We start from the raw sequence: 18,863 nt of genomic DNA on the forward strand, positions 1-18,863 counted from the left end.
AACGTACTGCCTATTTTAATATATGTGCAATTTTCAAATTGTGGAATATGAGAAGCGTATGTTTTTGTAGGCTGTGTCTAACAAGAACATTCTGTATATAACAAGAAAATGCCATTTTTCTCCAAATCATTACTGGGAATCAAAGCAGTGTTGTCTTTCCCTCACCCAACTGTTTCATAGCTGTTCTAACAAAGTGTCAACTGAGTAATCCAAATATATTTTGGCAAAGCATGTAGTGATGAAATAATGAAAGGAAATTTGTAACATACTTTACAGCCTCACTAATGTTTTTCTTAAGGCTTGGGATGTTTGATCAGAAATAGAACCATGCCATTATCGCCATGCTTTCTTCTAGTGATACAGGGTCTTCAAATCGCTGAAGTCTCAATACATGTCACACAGTTGGAACAAAGATTTATGTGTACTCTGACCTGGTATTTTATTACCCTGATATTGCTACCACTTCACTTTTAAAAATATTGTTTTAAAAAATAAAAAAATACCAGGAGTAGCTTACAGAATCTCAAACTTACTTTGGCCTAGGTCAGTGGCGGCTGGTGCTTAAAATTTTGGGGGGGGGTGCAAACAGGCTGAAAAATACTGACCCCCCCAATCAATTGCAGCCTCACTGTGCCCATCAATTGCAGCCTCACTGTGCCCATCAATTACTCCCACTGTGCCCCATCAAACGCAGCCACTGTGCCATATCAAATGCTGCCAGTGTGCCCCCTGCCCGCCATCTGCGCTTACCTTCTCGGTGGGACAGCTCCTAGATCTCGGTCTTCTCCCGTCCTCTCTTCCCGTCGTCTATGATTGGACGCCTGGCGTCCAATCACAGCGCCTGTCATTTCAGCCAGTCAGGTGACGGGTAACAGATCTGAGCACCTGATTGGCAGAGAGGCGGTTTAGTGTTAGGAAAGCTTTTCTAACACACAGCTGAGTGACCTGTGAGCGCCCAGCATGGTAGTTAATAATACCCAGCATGTCACGCTTTAAAATTGCGCACACTCATGGAATGGAGCCAAACTTCGGTACCTAAAAATCTCCATAGGCGACGCTTAGATTTTTAAATTTTTTACAGGTTACCAGTTTAGAGTTACAGAGGAGGTCTAGTGCTAGAATTGTTGCTCGCGCTTTCACGCACAGGGCGGTACTTCACATGTGTGGTTTGAACAGCGTTTACTTATGTGGTCTTGCATTTTGTTCGCTTCTCAGCGCGAGCTACTGGGGACAGCGCGTTTAAAATTTTTTTTATTGTTTATTTTACTTTATTTTTTTATTTTTACACTTTATCTTTACATTTACATTAAACATCCCTTGTAATAGGAATGGTGCGTGGCAGGTCTTCTTTATGGAGAGATGCGGGGTCAATAAGACCCCACATCTCTCCTCCAGGCTGGAAAGCATGAGATAAAAAAAAAATAATTGCGATCTCATGCTTACCAGCTGCGTCTGCGGCTTTGTTTACAACCGCCGCCTGGACATGACGTCATAACGTCACGCCCGGGCCTCCGACAGTCATAGAGATGACTGGTGACCATCTTATCACTGGAAATCTCTATGGCCATCCGTGGCGACCGATTCTTTCTCCAGGTCCCCGATGGCATACGAGAGAGAGTCCGGAGAAGCACCGGATGGTGGCAGGAGGGGGGGGATGTCCCCTGTCCCCTCCCGTTGCCTGTAAGAACGATCATTCGGCGGAGCTGCCACTATGATCATTCTTATGGTGCACAGAATCGCCGGCTGAAAATGAGGTTATCTGAATGAGGATATGCCCACTGAAAGTCAGATGTCATTTGACGTCCTTGGGCTTGAAGTGGTTAAATCAAGGAAAGTATTACTAAATTAATTAAGTCAAATCATGAAAATAATCTTACCTTTTCTCAAGTACATAGTAAGTGGAGCTGATCTTTTCTGGCCTGTTCTCTCAGTTAGAAAATCTTCTGGTAAATGATATTAGTACAAGAGTGTCCAAGTCTTCTTTATTTGTGATCACTTCACATACTTATCTTTACAGTTCTTTGAGCTCCTTATAGGTTCCAGTCAACAGAAATGCAGTTGCCAACCAAGTTTTAGTTAACCATTTGGCAAATGGACCTCAACCTTAACACAATATGGACGGAAAACCCTCATCCTCTAACCCTAGGCTATACACTGAGCAATTTGTAGTAATGTGACCAATTCATTAATGATGGTTGGGTGGTTTATGGTTTGGTAGACTATTCATTACATATTCCTGTGGGTAATGAAATTCAATATTATTGTTTGCAAAGATTTTCTCAGATACCTGAAAAGTTTTTGCTCTGCACAGTATCCTAGAATTTGTGATTTTTTTTTTTTTTTCTTTTTAATTTATATTCTTTATTGTTGGGGTTAGACTCTATGGAAACTCCTGCCATTATATGGCCAGTTATAGAGAAGAAGCTGTAATGGTTGTCCGTCCCTATAACTATAGCTCTAAGGCCCCTTTCACACTACTGTGACTTCAAAGTCGTGCGATTTTCACGGCTGCGATTTTGTCACGATTCGCAGTCGCGATTTTGCCGTGATTTCAGGGAATGCCTGTGTAACTGACATCAAAGTTGGACAAAAGTAGTGCAGGGACTACTTTGAAGTTGGGACGACTTCAAGTCGTACTAATGTGAATGGTTGCCATTGGAAATCATGGGGAACAACTTGTCATGCTACTTTGCAGTCCCAAATCGTGGGACAAGTTGTAAAAGTGTGAAAGGGGCCTAAAGGTGTCATATGTATCAATTATCAGAGCAAATCAAAGTGGAATGCCAGCCAAAACCTATTTTTCTTTATTTTTTGGATAGTGTGTGGAAGGCTTAAAACATCTGCCAGTCATGACAAAAAAGTAAGCCAAAATTTCCCCAACAGTGATATAGCCAAAAGAGGTTCTGATCCCTACCTACTCAGTCTTAAAAAAATCATTTTTTTTTCTGGAGTAATCCTTTAACCAGTCATGTACCGCTGTACATTTTTTTTTAACGGCAAAGCGGATACTGATTTCTGCAGTGCAATTTATTAATGGTATTGCAACATGTACAGTGTACAGAGCTGAAACTTGACCTCTTACAGTGGAGTAAGAGAAATGAGAAGAAACTCATGAATACATTTTAGATTAGCAGATCCTTAGGTTTTGGGTTCATTTTTAACCCTTTACCATACCTCCTCTCTTGTATATCGCCGCTCTATCTGATCTCTACAGTGACCTCCCTTATCCCACACATCTGCACATCAACCACTTTATCTCTATCCTCTGACTCTGTGTGACCTGCACATTAGGGCGGCACAGTGGTGTAGTGGTAGCACTCTCGCCTAGCAGTAAGAAGGGTCACTGGTTCGAATCCCAACCACGACACTACCTGCTTGGAGTTTGCATGTTCTCACTGTGCCTGCGTGGGTTTCCTCCGGGTACTCCGGTTTCCTCCCACACTCCAAAGACATGCTGGTAGGTTAATTAGATCCTGTCTAAATTGTCCCTAGTATGTATGAATGTGAGTTAGGGACCTTAGATTGTAAGCTCCTTGAGGGTAGGGACTGATGTGAATGTACAATGTATATGTAAAGCGCTGCGTAAGTTGACGGCGCTATATAAGTACCTGAAATAAATAAATAAATAAAAAAAATTACCCCTTCACTGCCTCCTCCCTTTGTGCATGGCTTTTACATTTAATGCATCTGGTGCCCTATTCCTAAGCTCCATATTTTACCCTCCTCCATGCCATCATAATAAATTAGAGCACTTTAGAGTGATGTACTTCGTACGAGGAAGCCCATACATGTTGACAGGAAGAATGAATGAACTACCACAGTGCTCACAGCTGCCAGACCTTTAGGTTTTCCATTCACAGTGCACCGTGAATGAGTTTTTGTTTTTTATTTTTGACAGCTAGCGGGTGGAGAAGCAACCCCACTAGCTGGCACAGCGGGGATCGGGGAGGTGCGGGGGCCGGTGCATTCATAACTTGTTACATGTTACATCCCCTAATATGGGTGTAACATGTTATGAAAAGTGGACTTATCCTTTAAAGTGACACTAAAGCTTAATTCTTTTTTTTTTTTTTTTTTTTTAAATAACAAACACATCATACTTACCTCCACTGTGTAGCTCGTTTTGCACAGAGTGGCCCCGAACATCCTCTTTTGGGGTCCTTCGGCGGCTCTCATGGCTCCTCCCCGCATTAGATAATAGATATTAGAGAAGAGCTCTCCCTGGGCGTTACCTTGCGGGCGCGCTCCCGAGTCATTCATTCGGCGTCCATAGAAGCCGAATGTATGACTCAGCCCCGGCGCCCGGATCATTGAATTTGATTGACAGCAGTGGGAGCCAATGGCTGCGCTGCTATCAATCCATCCAATCAGGAACCGAGACAGAGGCTTTTGCTGGTGTGCTCGTCCCCGGGACGTGATAGAGGGGGTTCAGGTAAGTAAAACGGGGGCTCGGGGGGGGGGGGGGGGGCTGCAGCATTACAGGAGGTTTTTCACCTCAATGCATTCTATGAAGGTTTACAATCCCTTTAAGTGATTTTTAAACTCTAATATGACATCAACTGACCAAAATGGATTTGATTATGTAACTGCTACTTCTGTTACTGTATGTGGCCAGCATACAATCACTTTATAACTTTGTTAGTGTGGAACCCAAGCCAGTGAACTTTCAGCTGTAGTCATAATTGTATAAGGCAAAATCTGACCAGCCATCAGCCATCTAATGAGCAGGACAAGTGGAACAGATTTGTTAGTATATGGACAGTTTATCCGCTTGTTATCCTGCAGTTTAGTGACATTAGAATGCTGAACACAAGGTAGATCTGGAAGACATAAGTTAATGCGTGTGTGTGTATGTATGTATGTATATGTATGTGTATATATATATATATATATATATATATATATATATATATATATATATATATATATATAAAAATATATATATATATATATAAAAATATATATATATAAAAATATAAAATATTTTTTTATATATATATATATTGGACGCAAGCAGTACATAAGCAAGATGTTTCTGAATTAGACCTGGTTTCGGCCTCTTGTATTCCCTGTAGACTTGGGGAGGGACAAACCACACAAGCAGAGAGCCAATTGAACTGTGGTGTAAGGAACATGCAGTTTGACAGAGAGATTACCGGTAATTCAATAATGTGCTGCTTCTCCTTCGCTGTCCAATCACAGGCTGGGAGAAGGACCAGACCTGCAAATGTTACTTAACTGCAGCAAATTAAAATTAGGTGTCCTGTCCTGCCAGCAGACAGTATAGAACAATCAGGTGTCAAACCAAACTGTAAAAGCGTCTTAAATGCCTTTTAATTGTTCTTAATTTGATCACATAAGAATAGCCAATGTGTTTAAGTGATAACAGCCCCCCCCCCCCCCTTTTTTTTTTTCTATCAGGTTGTACAACATTGGTATGAGGACTTGGACAGACTCCAAAACTATAACCAAATGTATCTATTTATATCTGGTTTAAATGCTTCCGTAGGACAGTAGTTAAACCGTGTGCTCCACAAGCAGACTCTGTGGCAGGGCTGTTTAAGTCTCAGGACTGGATAGACAGAAATGCAAATCCATTGGTTGGTAAAAGAACTACAATATACAGAGTGTATTTCATCTGTGTATGTATCTGCTTGCTTGAAATTCAGCCTAAACGTGCAAGATCATAACTTCTCAATGTTTTATTTGGCTTAAAAACAGAACAAAAATCACCATGGCTACTTTGCATTTAAACGTTTGCAACCAAAGAAGACATTTTGCCTTCTAATTACTTCTAAAAAGATTTAATAAACATTGAAAGTTATGACATTATTTGAAAACTGGATTTAATAATCAAACATGTTTTAATGTAATGCAAAAGCATACAGCATTTAGTGGATATCTGTGTTATGAATGAGTTAGTTGCTCCCATGTTACTTTAACATTGCAGCTTTACAACACACCAACCAAAAGGCCTCTTTGACCCCTTTGTCTCATGTTCATACGTTACATACAGTATCAATACCGTTGACAGGGTTTCCTTTGAATTATTCCTGGAGCAACCATTTGTCTTATATCTGCAGTAAATAGAAACTGTAAAAATTGTGTATGTGAGCAGGCACATTAGGGGCCATTTAGTGTCAATAACTCCTAAGCTGATTATCTAGCCTCTGCTAAGCATTGTAAAATATTTGTGCAACTTTGAATATTTATGATGGCCAGATTCATATATTTTTGTTGTACGTCCACTGAGCTGTATTCAGCAGTATGGTATTATACAAATACCTCCAAGAAAACGCTTGCAAGTACCTGGATCAGGGAATTATTGTTGTACAACTATATTGTATGCCCTTCTAAAAGGCTTGGATGTGGTTGAATGGTCATTTTGATTTTGATTTTTTTTAATCTTTCAGGGTACCTTATATTCTATTAACTGTACTGGTTTTTTATATGGACTATCTTGTTTCCTCACTACCTATTAGGCTAACCTAACCTGCTTGGCATAGGTAGTATAGTGGATGGACTTAAAAAATTGCGTGTGCTCCTTGTAATATTGTAAATTAAAAAATGTGTAAGACCTGACAATGAATGTTTCAGGTTTGCTCCCTTTGGTCTGTTAAATATACCAGTGTTTCTCAACCTTTTTTCAGTCATGGCGCTCTTTAAAGATATTTTCAGCCTTGAGGCACCCCAGTCTAAGGCTAGGTTCACATAACTGTGTGTCAGGAACCTGTGCTTTTTCTCGACATGCAGAGAAATGCACTGCTCTTTAGCAGACGTACTGGGTGCCATTTGTTCTTAATGCTTGCCAAACCACATGCTGCAACATGACTTTAAAAAAGGGTTAGGGACTTCTTTCTCTGCATTTCTGTGGGTAGGGCAGCCCACTGAAATGAATGGGCTGTCCCGCATGCAGCCACAGACATGTGAACCATGCCTAAAGGCTGCATTTTTAACACCCTGTCACCCCTTCAGGTGAATGGGTCTGTGCCTCAACTGCCCTGCAAATGCATGCATTGCACAGTAGTACTGCATACATACACACACTCACATATAGCATTTTTCAAAACTGCAGCACTGTACCTGCACTGCCAGGTACTGCACTGTAGAGGGAGGCAGAGCAGGTCTGAACTTTTTATCCAGTTATAAACCGAGTGAACTGTAGTTGCTTACCTTTTGTGTATGTTTGCTTTACTTAACCAGTTTTGTTAGGCTGTAGCAAATACAAACATAGATATTGATATTAAATTTAGGCAGGTCAGCTCTCAGCGTAGAGTTCATAGAAATTATGAATCCTTATGGGTGTGCAACATGTATCCACTGAAAGGCAGTAAAGGAGTAAAACGATTTGTCACTTGTAGTATATTTGGTTGTCACAAACGTGGTAAGAAGCCTTCTATAACATGTTTGGTTTAAAATCTATGTTTACTAAACTCCTATCAAAGAGTACAAATGCATTATCTCCCATTTCTGTAAAACAGTGGCCCTTTCTGAGGTTTTACTGCTGTTATGCCCAGGATGTTTTATTAATATATTTTTAAGGCTGGGTTCACACCACAGCACAGAGCGGCTCACAGCAGGGATCCGGTGTGTCCCTGTTCACCGTTTTAAGTCCGATTTCAGCCTGAATTTTTTGCTGAATTCGGACCTGAAATGGACCAAAAGACGCACAGGACTCTTGTGCAATTCGCACCGGAGCTGCTGCGGAGACGTGTGGAGCACCAGTCACACTCTCCTGATATGCGAATTGGATGCAGAGAAACCCGCTTCAAATTCTCATCAGTGTGAACCCAGCCTAAGGTCTCTCCATTGATTGTTTTTTTTTTTTATATATATATACATGTTTATTTGTGATTACAGTGTTCATGCAGCAGTGACATGGTAAAAATATCAATGGATATCTTTGTGAAGATGTTTCAGCCAGACCGGTATGAAATCTGGAAACAAGGGAAAGACAGCTACAATATTGACCACACAAAACCTGCTATGGAAGCTACTCCAGAACTAAAAGCCTGGATGAATAAACGGAGAAGGAAAATAAAAAAAGCTTTGAAAGGGTACAGTTGGTTTAATCATACATTATTTTTGTAATTCTACAAACACATTCTCTGCTTTATTTGCCATAGTATACATTTGGTTAGCTAGTAGACAATATACAAAGCACAGCAAATCGGAGCAACCAATCACTTATCATGGTTCATTTTGGCTGTTCCATTGGGAGCTGAAATTTGCTTGCTATGGCATACTGTGCATTGCATCATCAGAGCTCTTTTCACTGTCATTAAATCAATCTAATTTGTGTATTATAGTCATATAGCCAATGTGTTAGCAATTTATCTTACAGCATTAAGAGCACTAAACTAACCAAAAAGTCACCATTTTGCATTGGTTTTTTGGTTAAAACAACTTGCAGAAATTTGCAGCGTATTAGTTATGTTTGAAGATGAAGCAAATTAAAAAAAAATTGATTTAAATTAAATGTTTAAGGTAAATCTGTAGAATGTACAAACTGGAAAAAGGGTAATATTACTGCGCTATCCAAATAAATCATAAGTAATGCACGTAGGCCTGCGAGTGCACGTAGATCTGCGAATGGCCTGCTAGTGCAGGTAGGTCTGCGAGTGGCCTGCGAGTGCACGTAGGTCAGCGAGTGGCCTGCGAGTGCACGTAGTTCGGCGAGAGGTCTGCAACTGTTCTGCAAGTGCACGTAGGTCTGCGCATGCACGTAGTTCTGCGACTGTTCTGCGAGTGCACGCAGTTCTGCAACTGATCTGCAAATGCACGTAGGTCTGTGAGTACCTGTGTATTGTCTTGAGTACTAGTGTTACGAAGCTAGCTGTTGGTTAATTTGAACAGGGTATAATCCCCAATCCTCACTAAATTTAATAGGTACGATGCCCGGCGGGTGTGGAGAGGCGACTCTTTGTACATCTTGCGGCATGTATGCGTTCCTTGATCATCCGATCAAGGGCGAATACTGCTGTGCAAAATGTAAGCACATTGTTTCCCTGGAAGCCCAGGTTCTGAATCTGGGAAAGCAACTGTCAGCACCGAGAAGTCCCTCCATACTAAAGGAGAGCCAGGAACATACATGGCAGGTGGCGGCAGGGGTCAGCACAGAGGCGGGGAGAGACAAAGAGGTGCAGGCACTAGCAAAGCGTAGATGGGTGACAGTCAGGAAGGGTAGAGGGGGAAGTGCCAGGGAGGCCGATCCAGGACTGGAGCATCCCAATAAGTACGCTCCATTGAGTGACATTGGTGAAACCAGTCAGGGACCAGCACTGCTGGAGCTGAGGGACTCTCCTAGCTGCCGGGGGAAGAACTCCAGTGAGAGTGGGGGGGCAGTGAAGGGAAAGGAAAGACAGATTCTGGTTGTAGGGGACTCAATTCTTAGGAGGACAGAGAGGACAATCTGTAACAAAGACCTGAAGCACAGAGCAGTATGTTTACCGGGCGCTCGGGTTCGGCACATCACGGATCTTGTGGACAGATTACTGGGAGGGACTGGGGAAGACCCAGCTGTCATGGTGCATGTTGGCACCAGCGACAAAGTCAGAGGCAGATGGAGTGTCCTAAAGAACGATTTTAGGGACTTAGGAGCTACATTGAGGAAAAGAACCTCCAAGGTAGTATTCTCGGGAATACTACCGGTACATCGAGCCACACCAGAAAGGCAGAGAGAGATTAGGGAAGTAAACAAGTGGCTGAAGAGCTGGTGTAGTAAGGAGGGGTTTGGGTTCCTGGAGGACTGGGCCGACTTCTCAGTCGATAACCGGTACTATAGAAGGGACGGACTGCACCTAAATGAGGAGGGTGCAGATCTGCTGGGAATGAAGATGGCCAAAAAGTTAGAGGGGTTTTTAAACTAGGCAATTGGGGGGGGGGGGGTCCAGAGGTAGAGATAGTCAGCGTGGAAGATATTCCAGAGGGTAGTATTGGGGACCTTAGTGGTAGGTTGACCAAAGCACAAAAACACAAGGTAAGTATAGTAGCAAGTCCTAGTTGCAATCTCGAAACACCCAATACAAGGACAATATGCGACCAGTCTAAACTATGTGGCATGTTCACCAATGCCAGGAGCATGGCGGACAAGATGGGTGAACTAGAGATACTGTTGTACAAGGGGGTTTTGGATTTTGTGGGAATTTCAGAGACCTGGTTCAACAGCTCTCATGATTGGCTGGCAAACATTCAAGGGTATACCTTTTACCGCAAGGATAGAGAGGGTAAAAAAGGGGGAGGGATATGCCTATATATCAAGAATAATGTACAAGTGAATGTGAGAGATGACATCACTGAGGGAGCTAGGGAGGAGGTGGAAACCTTATTGGTAGAGCTCCAAAGGGATGAAGCTAAGGGGAAAATAATACTGGGAGTATGCTCTAGGCCCCCTAACCTGAGGGAGGAAGTGGAGACAGATCTCCTATCACAATTTGGATTAGCTGCAAGGATGGGAAGTGTTATCATAATGGGGGATTTTAATTATCCAGACATAGACTAAGCGGAGGGAACCGCGCATTCATTTAAGGCTCGCCAGTTCCTTAATGTCTTGCAGGACAATTTTATGGGTCAGATGGTAGACGCACCAACTAGAAATAAAGCATTACTGGATCTACTGATTACCAACAATACAGACCTGATCACGGATGTGGAAATACCGGGCAATTTAGGTAACAGCGATCACAGGTCAATTTGTTTCAGTATAAAGCACACAAATAGGAAACATAAAGGGAATACAAAGACACTGAATTTCAAAAGAGCCAACTTCCCTAAACTACAAACCTTGCTAAAAGGAATAAATTGGGGAAAAAATATTAGGAACAAAGAACATGGAGGAGAGATGGGTTTGCTTTAAGAGCATATTAAATAAGGGCATTAGCCAATGCATCCCATTGGGTAATACATTTAAAAGGGGGAACAAAAGTCCTGGATGGCTTAACTCCAATGTAAAAATGCATATAAAAACAAAGGAGAAAGCCTTTAAAAAATACAAGGTTGAGGGATCATCCTCAGCTTTCAGACTTTATAAAGAATGCAACAAGAAATGTAAGGGGGCAATTAGGACGTCTAAGATAGAACATGAAAGACACATAGCGGAGGAGAGCAAAAAAAAATCCCAAGAAATTCTTTAAGTATGTAAACAGTAAAAAAGGGAGGACATATTGGCCCCATAAAGGAGGAGGAAGGACATCTGGTTACAAAGGATGGGGAGATGGCGAAGGTATTGAATTTATTCTTCTCCTTAGTCTTCACAAGTGAATCGGGGGGCTTCAGTAGCCAAAACTGCAGTGTTTATCCTCATGACACAACATAGGAAGCACCTCCGTGGTTAACAGAGGACAGAATTAAAATTAGACTTGAGAAACTTAACATTAATAAATCACCGGAACCAGATGGCTTGCATCCGAGGGTACTTAGGGAACTCAGTCAAGTGATTGCCAGACCGTTGTTCCTAATTTTTACAGACAGTCTACTGACTGGAATGGTACCAGCTGATTGGAGAAAAGTCAATGTAGCACCAATATTTAAAAAGGGCCCAAAATACATCCCTGGGAATTACAGACCAGTTAGCCTAACATCAATAGTATGTAAACTCTTGGAGGGGATGATAAGGGACTATATACAAGATTTTAGTAATGCAAACGGTATCCTAAGCAGTAATCAGCATGGATTCATGAAGAATCGTTCTTGCCAAACCAATCTACTAACCTTCTATGAGGAGGTGAGTTGCCATCTAGATAAAGGAAGGCCGTAGACGTGGTGTATCTGGATTTTGCAAAAGCATTTGACACAGTTCCCCATAAACGTTTACTGTACAAAATAAGGTCTGTTGGCATGGACCATAGGTTGAGTACATGGATTGAAAACTGGCTACAAGGGCAAGTTCAGAGGGTGGTGATAAATGGGGAGTACTCGGAATGGTCAGGGGTGGGTAGTGGGGTTCCCCAGGGTTCTGTGCTGGGACCAATCCCATTTAATTTGTTCATAAACGACCTGGAGGATGCGATAAACAGTTCAATCTCTGTATTTTCAGATGATACTAAGCTAAGCAGGGCAATAATTCTCTGCAGGATGTGGAAACCTTGCAAAAAGATCTAAACAAATTAATGGGGTGGGCAACTACATGGCTAATGAGGTTCAATGTAGAAAAATGTAAAATAATGCATTTGGGTGGCAAAAATATGAATGTAATCTATACACTGGGGGGAGAACCTCTGGGGGAATCTAGGATGGAAAAGGACCTGGGGGTCCTAGTAGATGATAGGCTCAGCAATGGCTGCTGCTAGCAAAGCAAACAGAATATTGACATGCATTAAAAAGGGGATCAACTCCAGAGATAAAACGATAATTCTCCCACTCTACAAGACTCTGGTCTGGCCGCACCTAGAGTATTCTGTTCAGTTCTGGGCACCAGTACTCAGGAAAGATGTACTGGAAATGGAGCGAGTACAAAGAAGGGCAACAAATCTAATAAAGGGTCTGGAGGATCTTCGTTATGAGGAAAGGTTGCGAGCACTGAACTTATTCCCTCTTGAGAAGAGACGCTTGAGAGGGGATATGATTTCAATATACAAATACCGTACTGGTGACCCCACAATAGAAATAAAACTTTTTTGCAGAAGAGAGTTTAACAAGACTCAAGGCCACTCATTAAAATTAGAAGAAAAGAGGTTTAACCTTAAACTACGTAGAGGGTTCTTTACTGTAAGAGCGGCAAGGATGTGGAATTCCCTTCCACAGGCGGTAGTCTCAGCAGGGAGCATCGATAGCTTCAAGAAACTATTAGATAAGCACCTGAATGACCGCAACATACAGGGATATACAATGTAATACTGACACATAATCACACATAGGTTGGACTTGATGGACTTGTGTCTTTTTTCAATTACAATGTGAGACACACACACTAAATACAATATAAGAAAAAAGCTGCGCTATATAATGATGATCAGAAAATATGACCTAAAGAATATTCATCTAATAAAATAGATATGGACAACTCCTAGTGTTGCACTAATAGATGAATAATAAATACAATCACAAGTGAAATGTGCTGAATAAACATAAAAAATAATATAATGAAAAAAAAATATATATATATATATATAAAATTATAATATATATATATATATATATTAGAGTTCCGTCCAATGGGCTGTTGGATAGAACTCCCACTGAATAGGCAGTTCATAGTGATTTTCCAAGTGGTGATATCGTAGCCCTACAAACGTTAGTGACATACGTCCACTACACCATGGGAGATATGATAAATTGCGTTAGGAAAGTTCCTCCACCAGTGATATTAATGCCGCTTACCAGCTTTTTAGATCTCTTGTTTAAGGAGATCGTGAGTGCCTATGACTCTTATCCCCAGCCATGGGTCTTTAAAACTTGGATGGTTAGATGTCACCAGACTCTCTATGTGGGCTCTCAATAGCTGCCCGTTGCTTCCAGGTTTAGCGCGGTATGTGGTGACGTCAGCATGCCGCTCCTCCCTACGCCGTTTGACGGCACCTGGAAGACGTCATCTTTGATGAAACGGCGTAGGGAGGAGCGGCGTGCTGACGTCACCACATACCGCGCTAAACCCGGAAGCAACGGGCAGCTATTGAGAGCCGGCCGGCTCATGCCTTTTGAATGCTTTTTATATACGGCATAACTGTAAGTGCAATATTTTAGCTTTTAATAAATGCATTTTTAAATGAATTACGCTATGTAAACCTTTATATTCTTTCGTGGGGAATGAGTGCATATCTGCTGCACAGAGGATACCCCACATAGAGAATCCGGTGACATCTAGCCATCCAAGTTTTAAAGACCCATGGCTGGGGATAAGAGCCACAGGCACTCACGATCTCCTTAACCACTAAGCCACCGCCCACCGTCATATGACGGTGGGACGAGGCTTCTGTTGTTCTGGGAGGACGTCATATGACGTCCTCGCCCTCCCGAGCCACTAGGGGGTGCGCGCGCGCCGCCGGCGGCGCGCTCGCGTGCCCGCTGCGTTGCTCGGGACCCGGTGCGCGTGCCCGGCGGCCGCGATGTCCGCCGGGCACCCGCGATTGCCGGGTAACAGAGCAGGAGCGTGGTTCTGTGCATGTAAACACAGATCCATGTCCTGTCAGAGAGGAGAGGAGACCGATGGTGTGCCCCTTGTACATAGGGACAGCGATCGGTCACCTCCCCCAGTCAGTCCCCTTCCCCCACAGTTAGAATCACCTCCTTAGGTCATACATTAACCCCTCGAGCGCCCCCTAGTGTTAACCCCTTCCCTGCCAGTCACATTTACACAGTAATCAATGCAATTTTATAGCATTGATCGCTGTATAAATGTGAATGGTCCCAAAAATGTGTCAAAAGTGTCCGATGTGTCCGCCGCAATATCGCAGTCACAATAAAAATTGCAGATTGCCGCCATTACTAGTAAAAAATAAATAAATAATAAAAATGCTATAAATCTATCCCCTATTTTGTAGACGCTATAACTTTTGCGCAAACCAATCAATATACGCTTATCGCAATTTTTTTTTACCAAAAATATGTAGAAGAATACATATCGGCCTAAACTGAGGAAAAAATTTGTTAAAAAAAAAAAAAAATTGGATATTTATTATAGCAAAAAGTAAAAAATATTGTGTTTTTTCAAAATTGTCCCTCTTCTTTTGTTTATAGCGCAATAAATAAAAACCGCAGAGGTGATCAAATACCACCAAAAGAAAGCTCTATTTGTGGGGAAAAAAATGATAAAAATTTAATTAGGGTGCAGTGTAACATGACCGCGCAATTGTCATTCAAAGTGCGACAGCACTGAAAAATGGCTTGGGCAGGAAGGGGGTGTAAGTGCCCTGTATTGAGGTGGTTAAACAAGAGATCTAAAAAGCTGGTAAGCGGCATTAATATCACTGGTGGAGGAAATTTCCTGTCGCACTTTATCACATCTCCCATGGTGTTGTGGACATAAGTCACTAACGTTTGGAGGTCTAAGATATCACCACTTGGAAAATCACTATGAACTGCCTATTCAGTGGGACTTCTATCCAATAGCCCATTGTATATTTTGTATTCATTATATTCTTTTTTATGTTCAGCACATTTCACTTGTGATTGTATTTATTATTCATCTATTAGTGCGACACTAGGAGTTGTCCATATCTATTTTATTAGATGAATATTCTTTAGATCATATTTTCTGATCATCATTATATAGCGCAGCTTTTTTTCTTATATTAAATCTGTAGAATGGGTAAGGTTGTTAAACTAAGATTCCTACCCCATATCCCAGATAGTAGGTACCATATGGTGCCACTTGGTCGCTTTACCTTCAGTGTGTACCTCTTACAGCTTTTCTGAAGCCTAATGATAGTCCCTCAATGTGCAAGATATGGTTAGTTTGGACACACCCGTTGCCTTCCCAATGTGACAGCATGTTGTGAGCCTGACTGACTAATTACCAGGATGTTGTTCAATAAATCTCAGCTAGCCATGCTTTGTCACACCACAGTTCCACTTTTTTTGTTTAAATCATTTTCGACCTTCCAGATCATTTGATTAACTATTCTATGTTTTATATATTAAGCACATGTTTTTTTTTCTGTCGCTGAGAAATTGTATTTACAATGTTTCTGTTATCAGCTGTTTTAAGTCTTCCACTGATTGACAGGAAGGTTGTGATCTAATTTTCTTTGGTTATACACATGTTCACCTTTGTCACAACAAAGTCCCAAAGGTTATTTATCCTAACCTTTGAGAGGTTGAAGAACTTTGATAGAGGATTAGCAAGTTGCAGAATCGGCCTCTGATCTGTAACATAATAAATTCTAAACACTATCAGCACACAAAAAAAAATGACATTTTTGTGCTAGTTTATTAAGGTGAAAGGTATTTATATTGGAAGCTGTTTTATCTTATCCACAGCAGACATTCTAATCTGACAGTAATATCTTCCATTACAGCCTTCAGCGTACCACATCTCGTTCTAAGAGGCTTAAGACTCGGGAGGACAAGCAAGTATCAGCCATGGTAGTCGGGGCAGAAATCATAGCTACTGAAGCTGCTACAGATGTTTTCAAGGTCAATGAAAAACCAGCAGAAATTGTAGAGCAAGTAAACAAAGAGGAGCCTTCAGGGGATGTGAAGAACATTAGAGAAGTGCATCTAGATCACAGTTTATTGAATAATATCCAAGCCTCAGGTGAGATGAGGACTGATTAAGTTTGTCTGATAAGTCATAGGTTCTTGGAAGGTATGGTGTTGTCATACATCGATGCTGCATAGCAATGCTTGAAAGGCAGCAAATTACTTGGTTTCCTTGTAAAATTGTTACTAACAGCCCAATATGCCCTCCTGAAAAAATATTTCTGCTTTCCAGTATGCCACTTATTGTTCTCTGTTCTGCTTTATTCCCCCAATCATCTTTAATAAGATACCCACATTACGACTTCAACATTTAAAGACTCCTATTTTGTATTCTATATAGCATAACTTATCAAAAAGTAATTTTTAAGACAATGTTGTCTAGTTTACATTTGCTTCTACAGGCAGCAATTAGAGCATGCAAAGAGACATAGGTTTGCTTTGCAGCTATTGCAACGCAAGAAATGAACATGATCTGTTCTAAGGTTCGGTATACATAGGCAGTGAAAGAGGCGAAATTTTGGGTAGCTTTGATCTGTGCCTAAAAAGTCTTGCGCAAACCTATTGACACTTTAGCATTTTTTTGATACCTGCTAACAATGCATATGTAATATATTTTGAAAGCCAATGGCTGAAACCAATGCAGTGTCCAAGCATCAAGTGGCACCTATTTTAGCAACAGGGCCCATTGATGCATTGTTTGTTTCCTTTTTTAAATCCTAATGATGGCATTTAATGGAATATTCTCCCTAACCCCAAGCACAAGAAAAAATGATCCTTGCAATGAGGCACCCACACTGCAAGGGTTGAATGCTAATTTTTGCTTAGGGGTAGAGGAATAGGCTGTAATACTTGCCTTATTTGTCAATCTGGCGGGCTTCTTCAATTAGTGCACTCTTCCCCCCACAGCCTCTTTTCCAGATGCTTCCTGTTACTCACACAATTACCTCCTTCACATACAATGCGGGACAAATAGCCCTGCATTGTACATGATAACACTGAAGGACTGACCACAGCCAGGAGCAAAGCCTGTAGAGCGAGGGGTAGTGTAAAAAGAACCACCTCCTCTTCTGCTGCCTTGAGTTAATGACTATTTAACCCTTGTAGTGCGGGGTTGCTCTACTGCAAGGGTTTTATTTTTCATCCCTGTGTTGGACTTTAAGATACCCATTTATAATGGAGAGTGGGTTGTAATTCACTCTACACTGCGGCAATATTTTACAAGCCATTACTAAAATGGTGTCGAGATTACACCTTTTGAGTTCTCTGTGACTTGCACAGTAGAGAAAACTGGGTGAGGCCAGTTATGCAAGAGCTGCCCTGACCAGGCTTAACTTTCACCAGCTTTGTTTTTTTTTCCCATTTATTGGAATAAAAATCATTGCTATGCTTTCTAAATATGTATTTTTTTTTAAAACTGCAGTATGGCTACTTTAGGGTCATTTTGGCTGCTTTGTAAATTGTCCCCCCCCCCCCCCCCCTGTGAAGCTAGAGGCTAAAAGGCACAACCCCTGTCTTTGCACCTGTATACATGTTCTCTTGGGGACTAAAATCTCTGCAGGCGTAGAGGAAAGCTTTGGTCTGAACAAAAACACCAGAAACCAAACGTTCCTTTTTTCTGTTAGTTTTTTTTTATGTAATTCATTGCACAGTAGAGCAACAATTAAAGACGTATTAAACCCAAAACCAATAATGTAATATATTGCAGCTTACCAATCCTTCAATGTGGTGGCAGTTTGTTTTCTTTTTTAAGGCTTTTTTCCTTTTGTTTTCGCCTGGTGATCTGGCCAGTAACACACTTCCTATATTAGTGAGCCTCCATGCTGGATGAAGGAGCAAAAAGGGGCACAGCAGATAGAAGCATTGTTAATCCGAGGGGAGTGTTTAGATGGACTAGCAGATTTAGATAAACTAACAAATTGAAGTCAAACTCTAGCTCACACTGCCGTTACAAGGAGTTGCCGCAACAGTTGTTTTTTTTCTTTTGGGATAAGGGTTTTACATGAATCAATAAAAACTGATCATTGTAAACACCCCTGTCATTGTTAAATGGTTTGCCTCCACGCTCTTAACTGATACATTTGCAGGAGAGCTTGTTCTTTTGAAAAACAGATTACTGGCCAGATCACCAGGTGAAAATAAAGGAAACATAAACTAAAAAGAAAACAAATGCAGCCACCAAATCTAAGAAATGGTAAGCTGCAATATTATAAATGTTTGCTTTTGGGTTTAATACCACTTTAATTGACTTCTTTGCATTTCCCCACACCAAAATATGTCAGCCTGACACATCAAACAATTAACTTTTTGGCAAGTCAGTGTTTGGTCCCCCGATATGTTACTACCAGCCCACATGCCTTCCAATTTTATGAGGTTGCTTTAAGAGCAGTAAGTATGTTTATTGTCCCTTGCCCAAAGGAGCTAGTAAAGTGAACTTTCCTATACTCTGATAAATAATACAAAACAATCCACATATATTTGGGTGATACATTATCCAAATAAATCTTGTAGGAGTGAAGATGACTGGGTACCTGTATTAAAATATGCCATTTTCTCTTATAAGAGACTGTAAAACACACACTGTACCGATTATCTAAGCTTCTGAAAAAGTTAGCATTGCCTTTTCTTTCTAGGTCATTAAATCAGAATGATTCCCTTGGAAGTTATGATCTATTCACCTTTATGTTTGTTTTTTTCAGTATGTCCTAGATGTATTTTGGAACTACACC

At 41.2% G+C, this 18,863-nt stretch overlaps 1 protein-coding gene across 2 annotated transcripts in view; it reads left to right on the forward strand.

The window, feature by feature from the left end:
- KDM4C (lysine demethylase 4C) overlaps positions 1–18,863 on the forward strand; it is an 852,000-nt gene that overhangs the window by 416,013 nt on the left and 417,124 nt on the right. For both annotated transcript variants that reach the window (XM_073635205.1, XM_073635203.1), the window contains exons 9-10: positions 7,861–8,057; positions 15,954–16,192. In XM_073635205.1, coding sequence (XP_073491306.1) covers positions 7,861–8,057; positions 15,954–16,192 — 436 coding nt within the window. The remainder of the gene's footprint in view (positions 1–7,860; positions 8,058–15,953; positions 16,193–18,863) is intronic.

This window comes from Aquarana catesbeiana, linkage group LG01 (assembly GCF_042186555.1).
Source record: "Aquarana catesbeiana isolate 2022-GZ linkage group LG01, ASM4218655v1, whole genome shotgun sequence".
Lineage (NCBI taxonomy): Eukaryota > Metazoa > Chordata > Amphibia > Anura > Ranidae > Aquarana > Aquarana catesbeiana.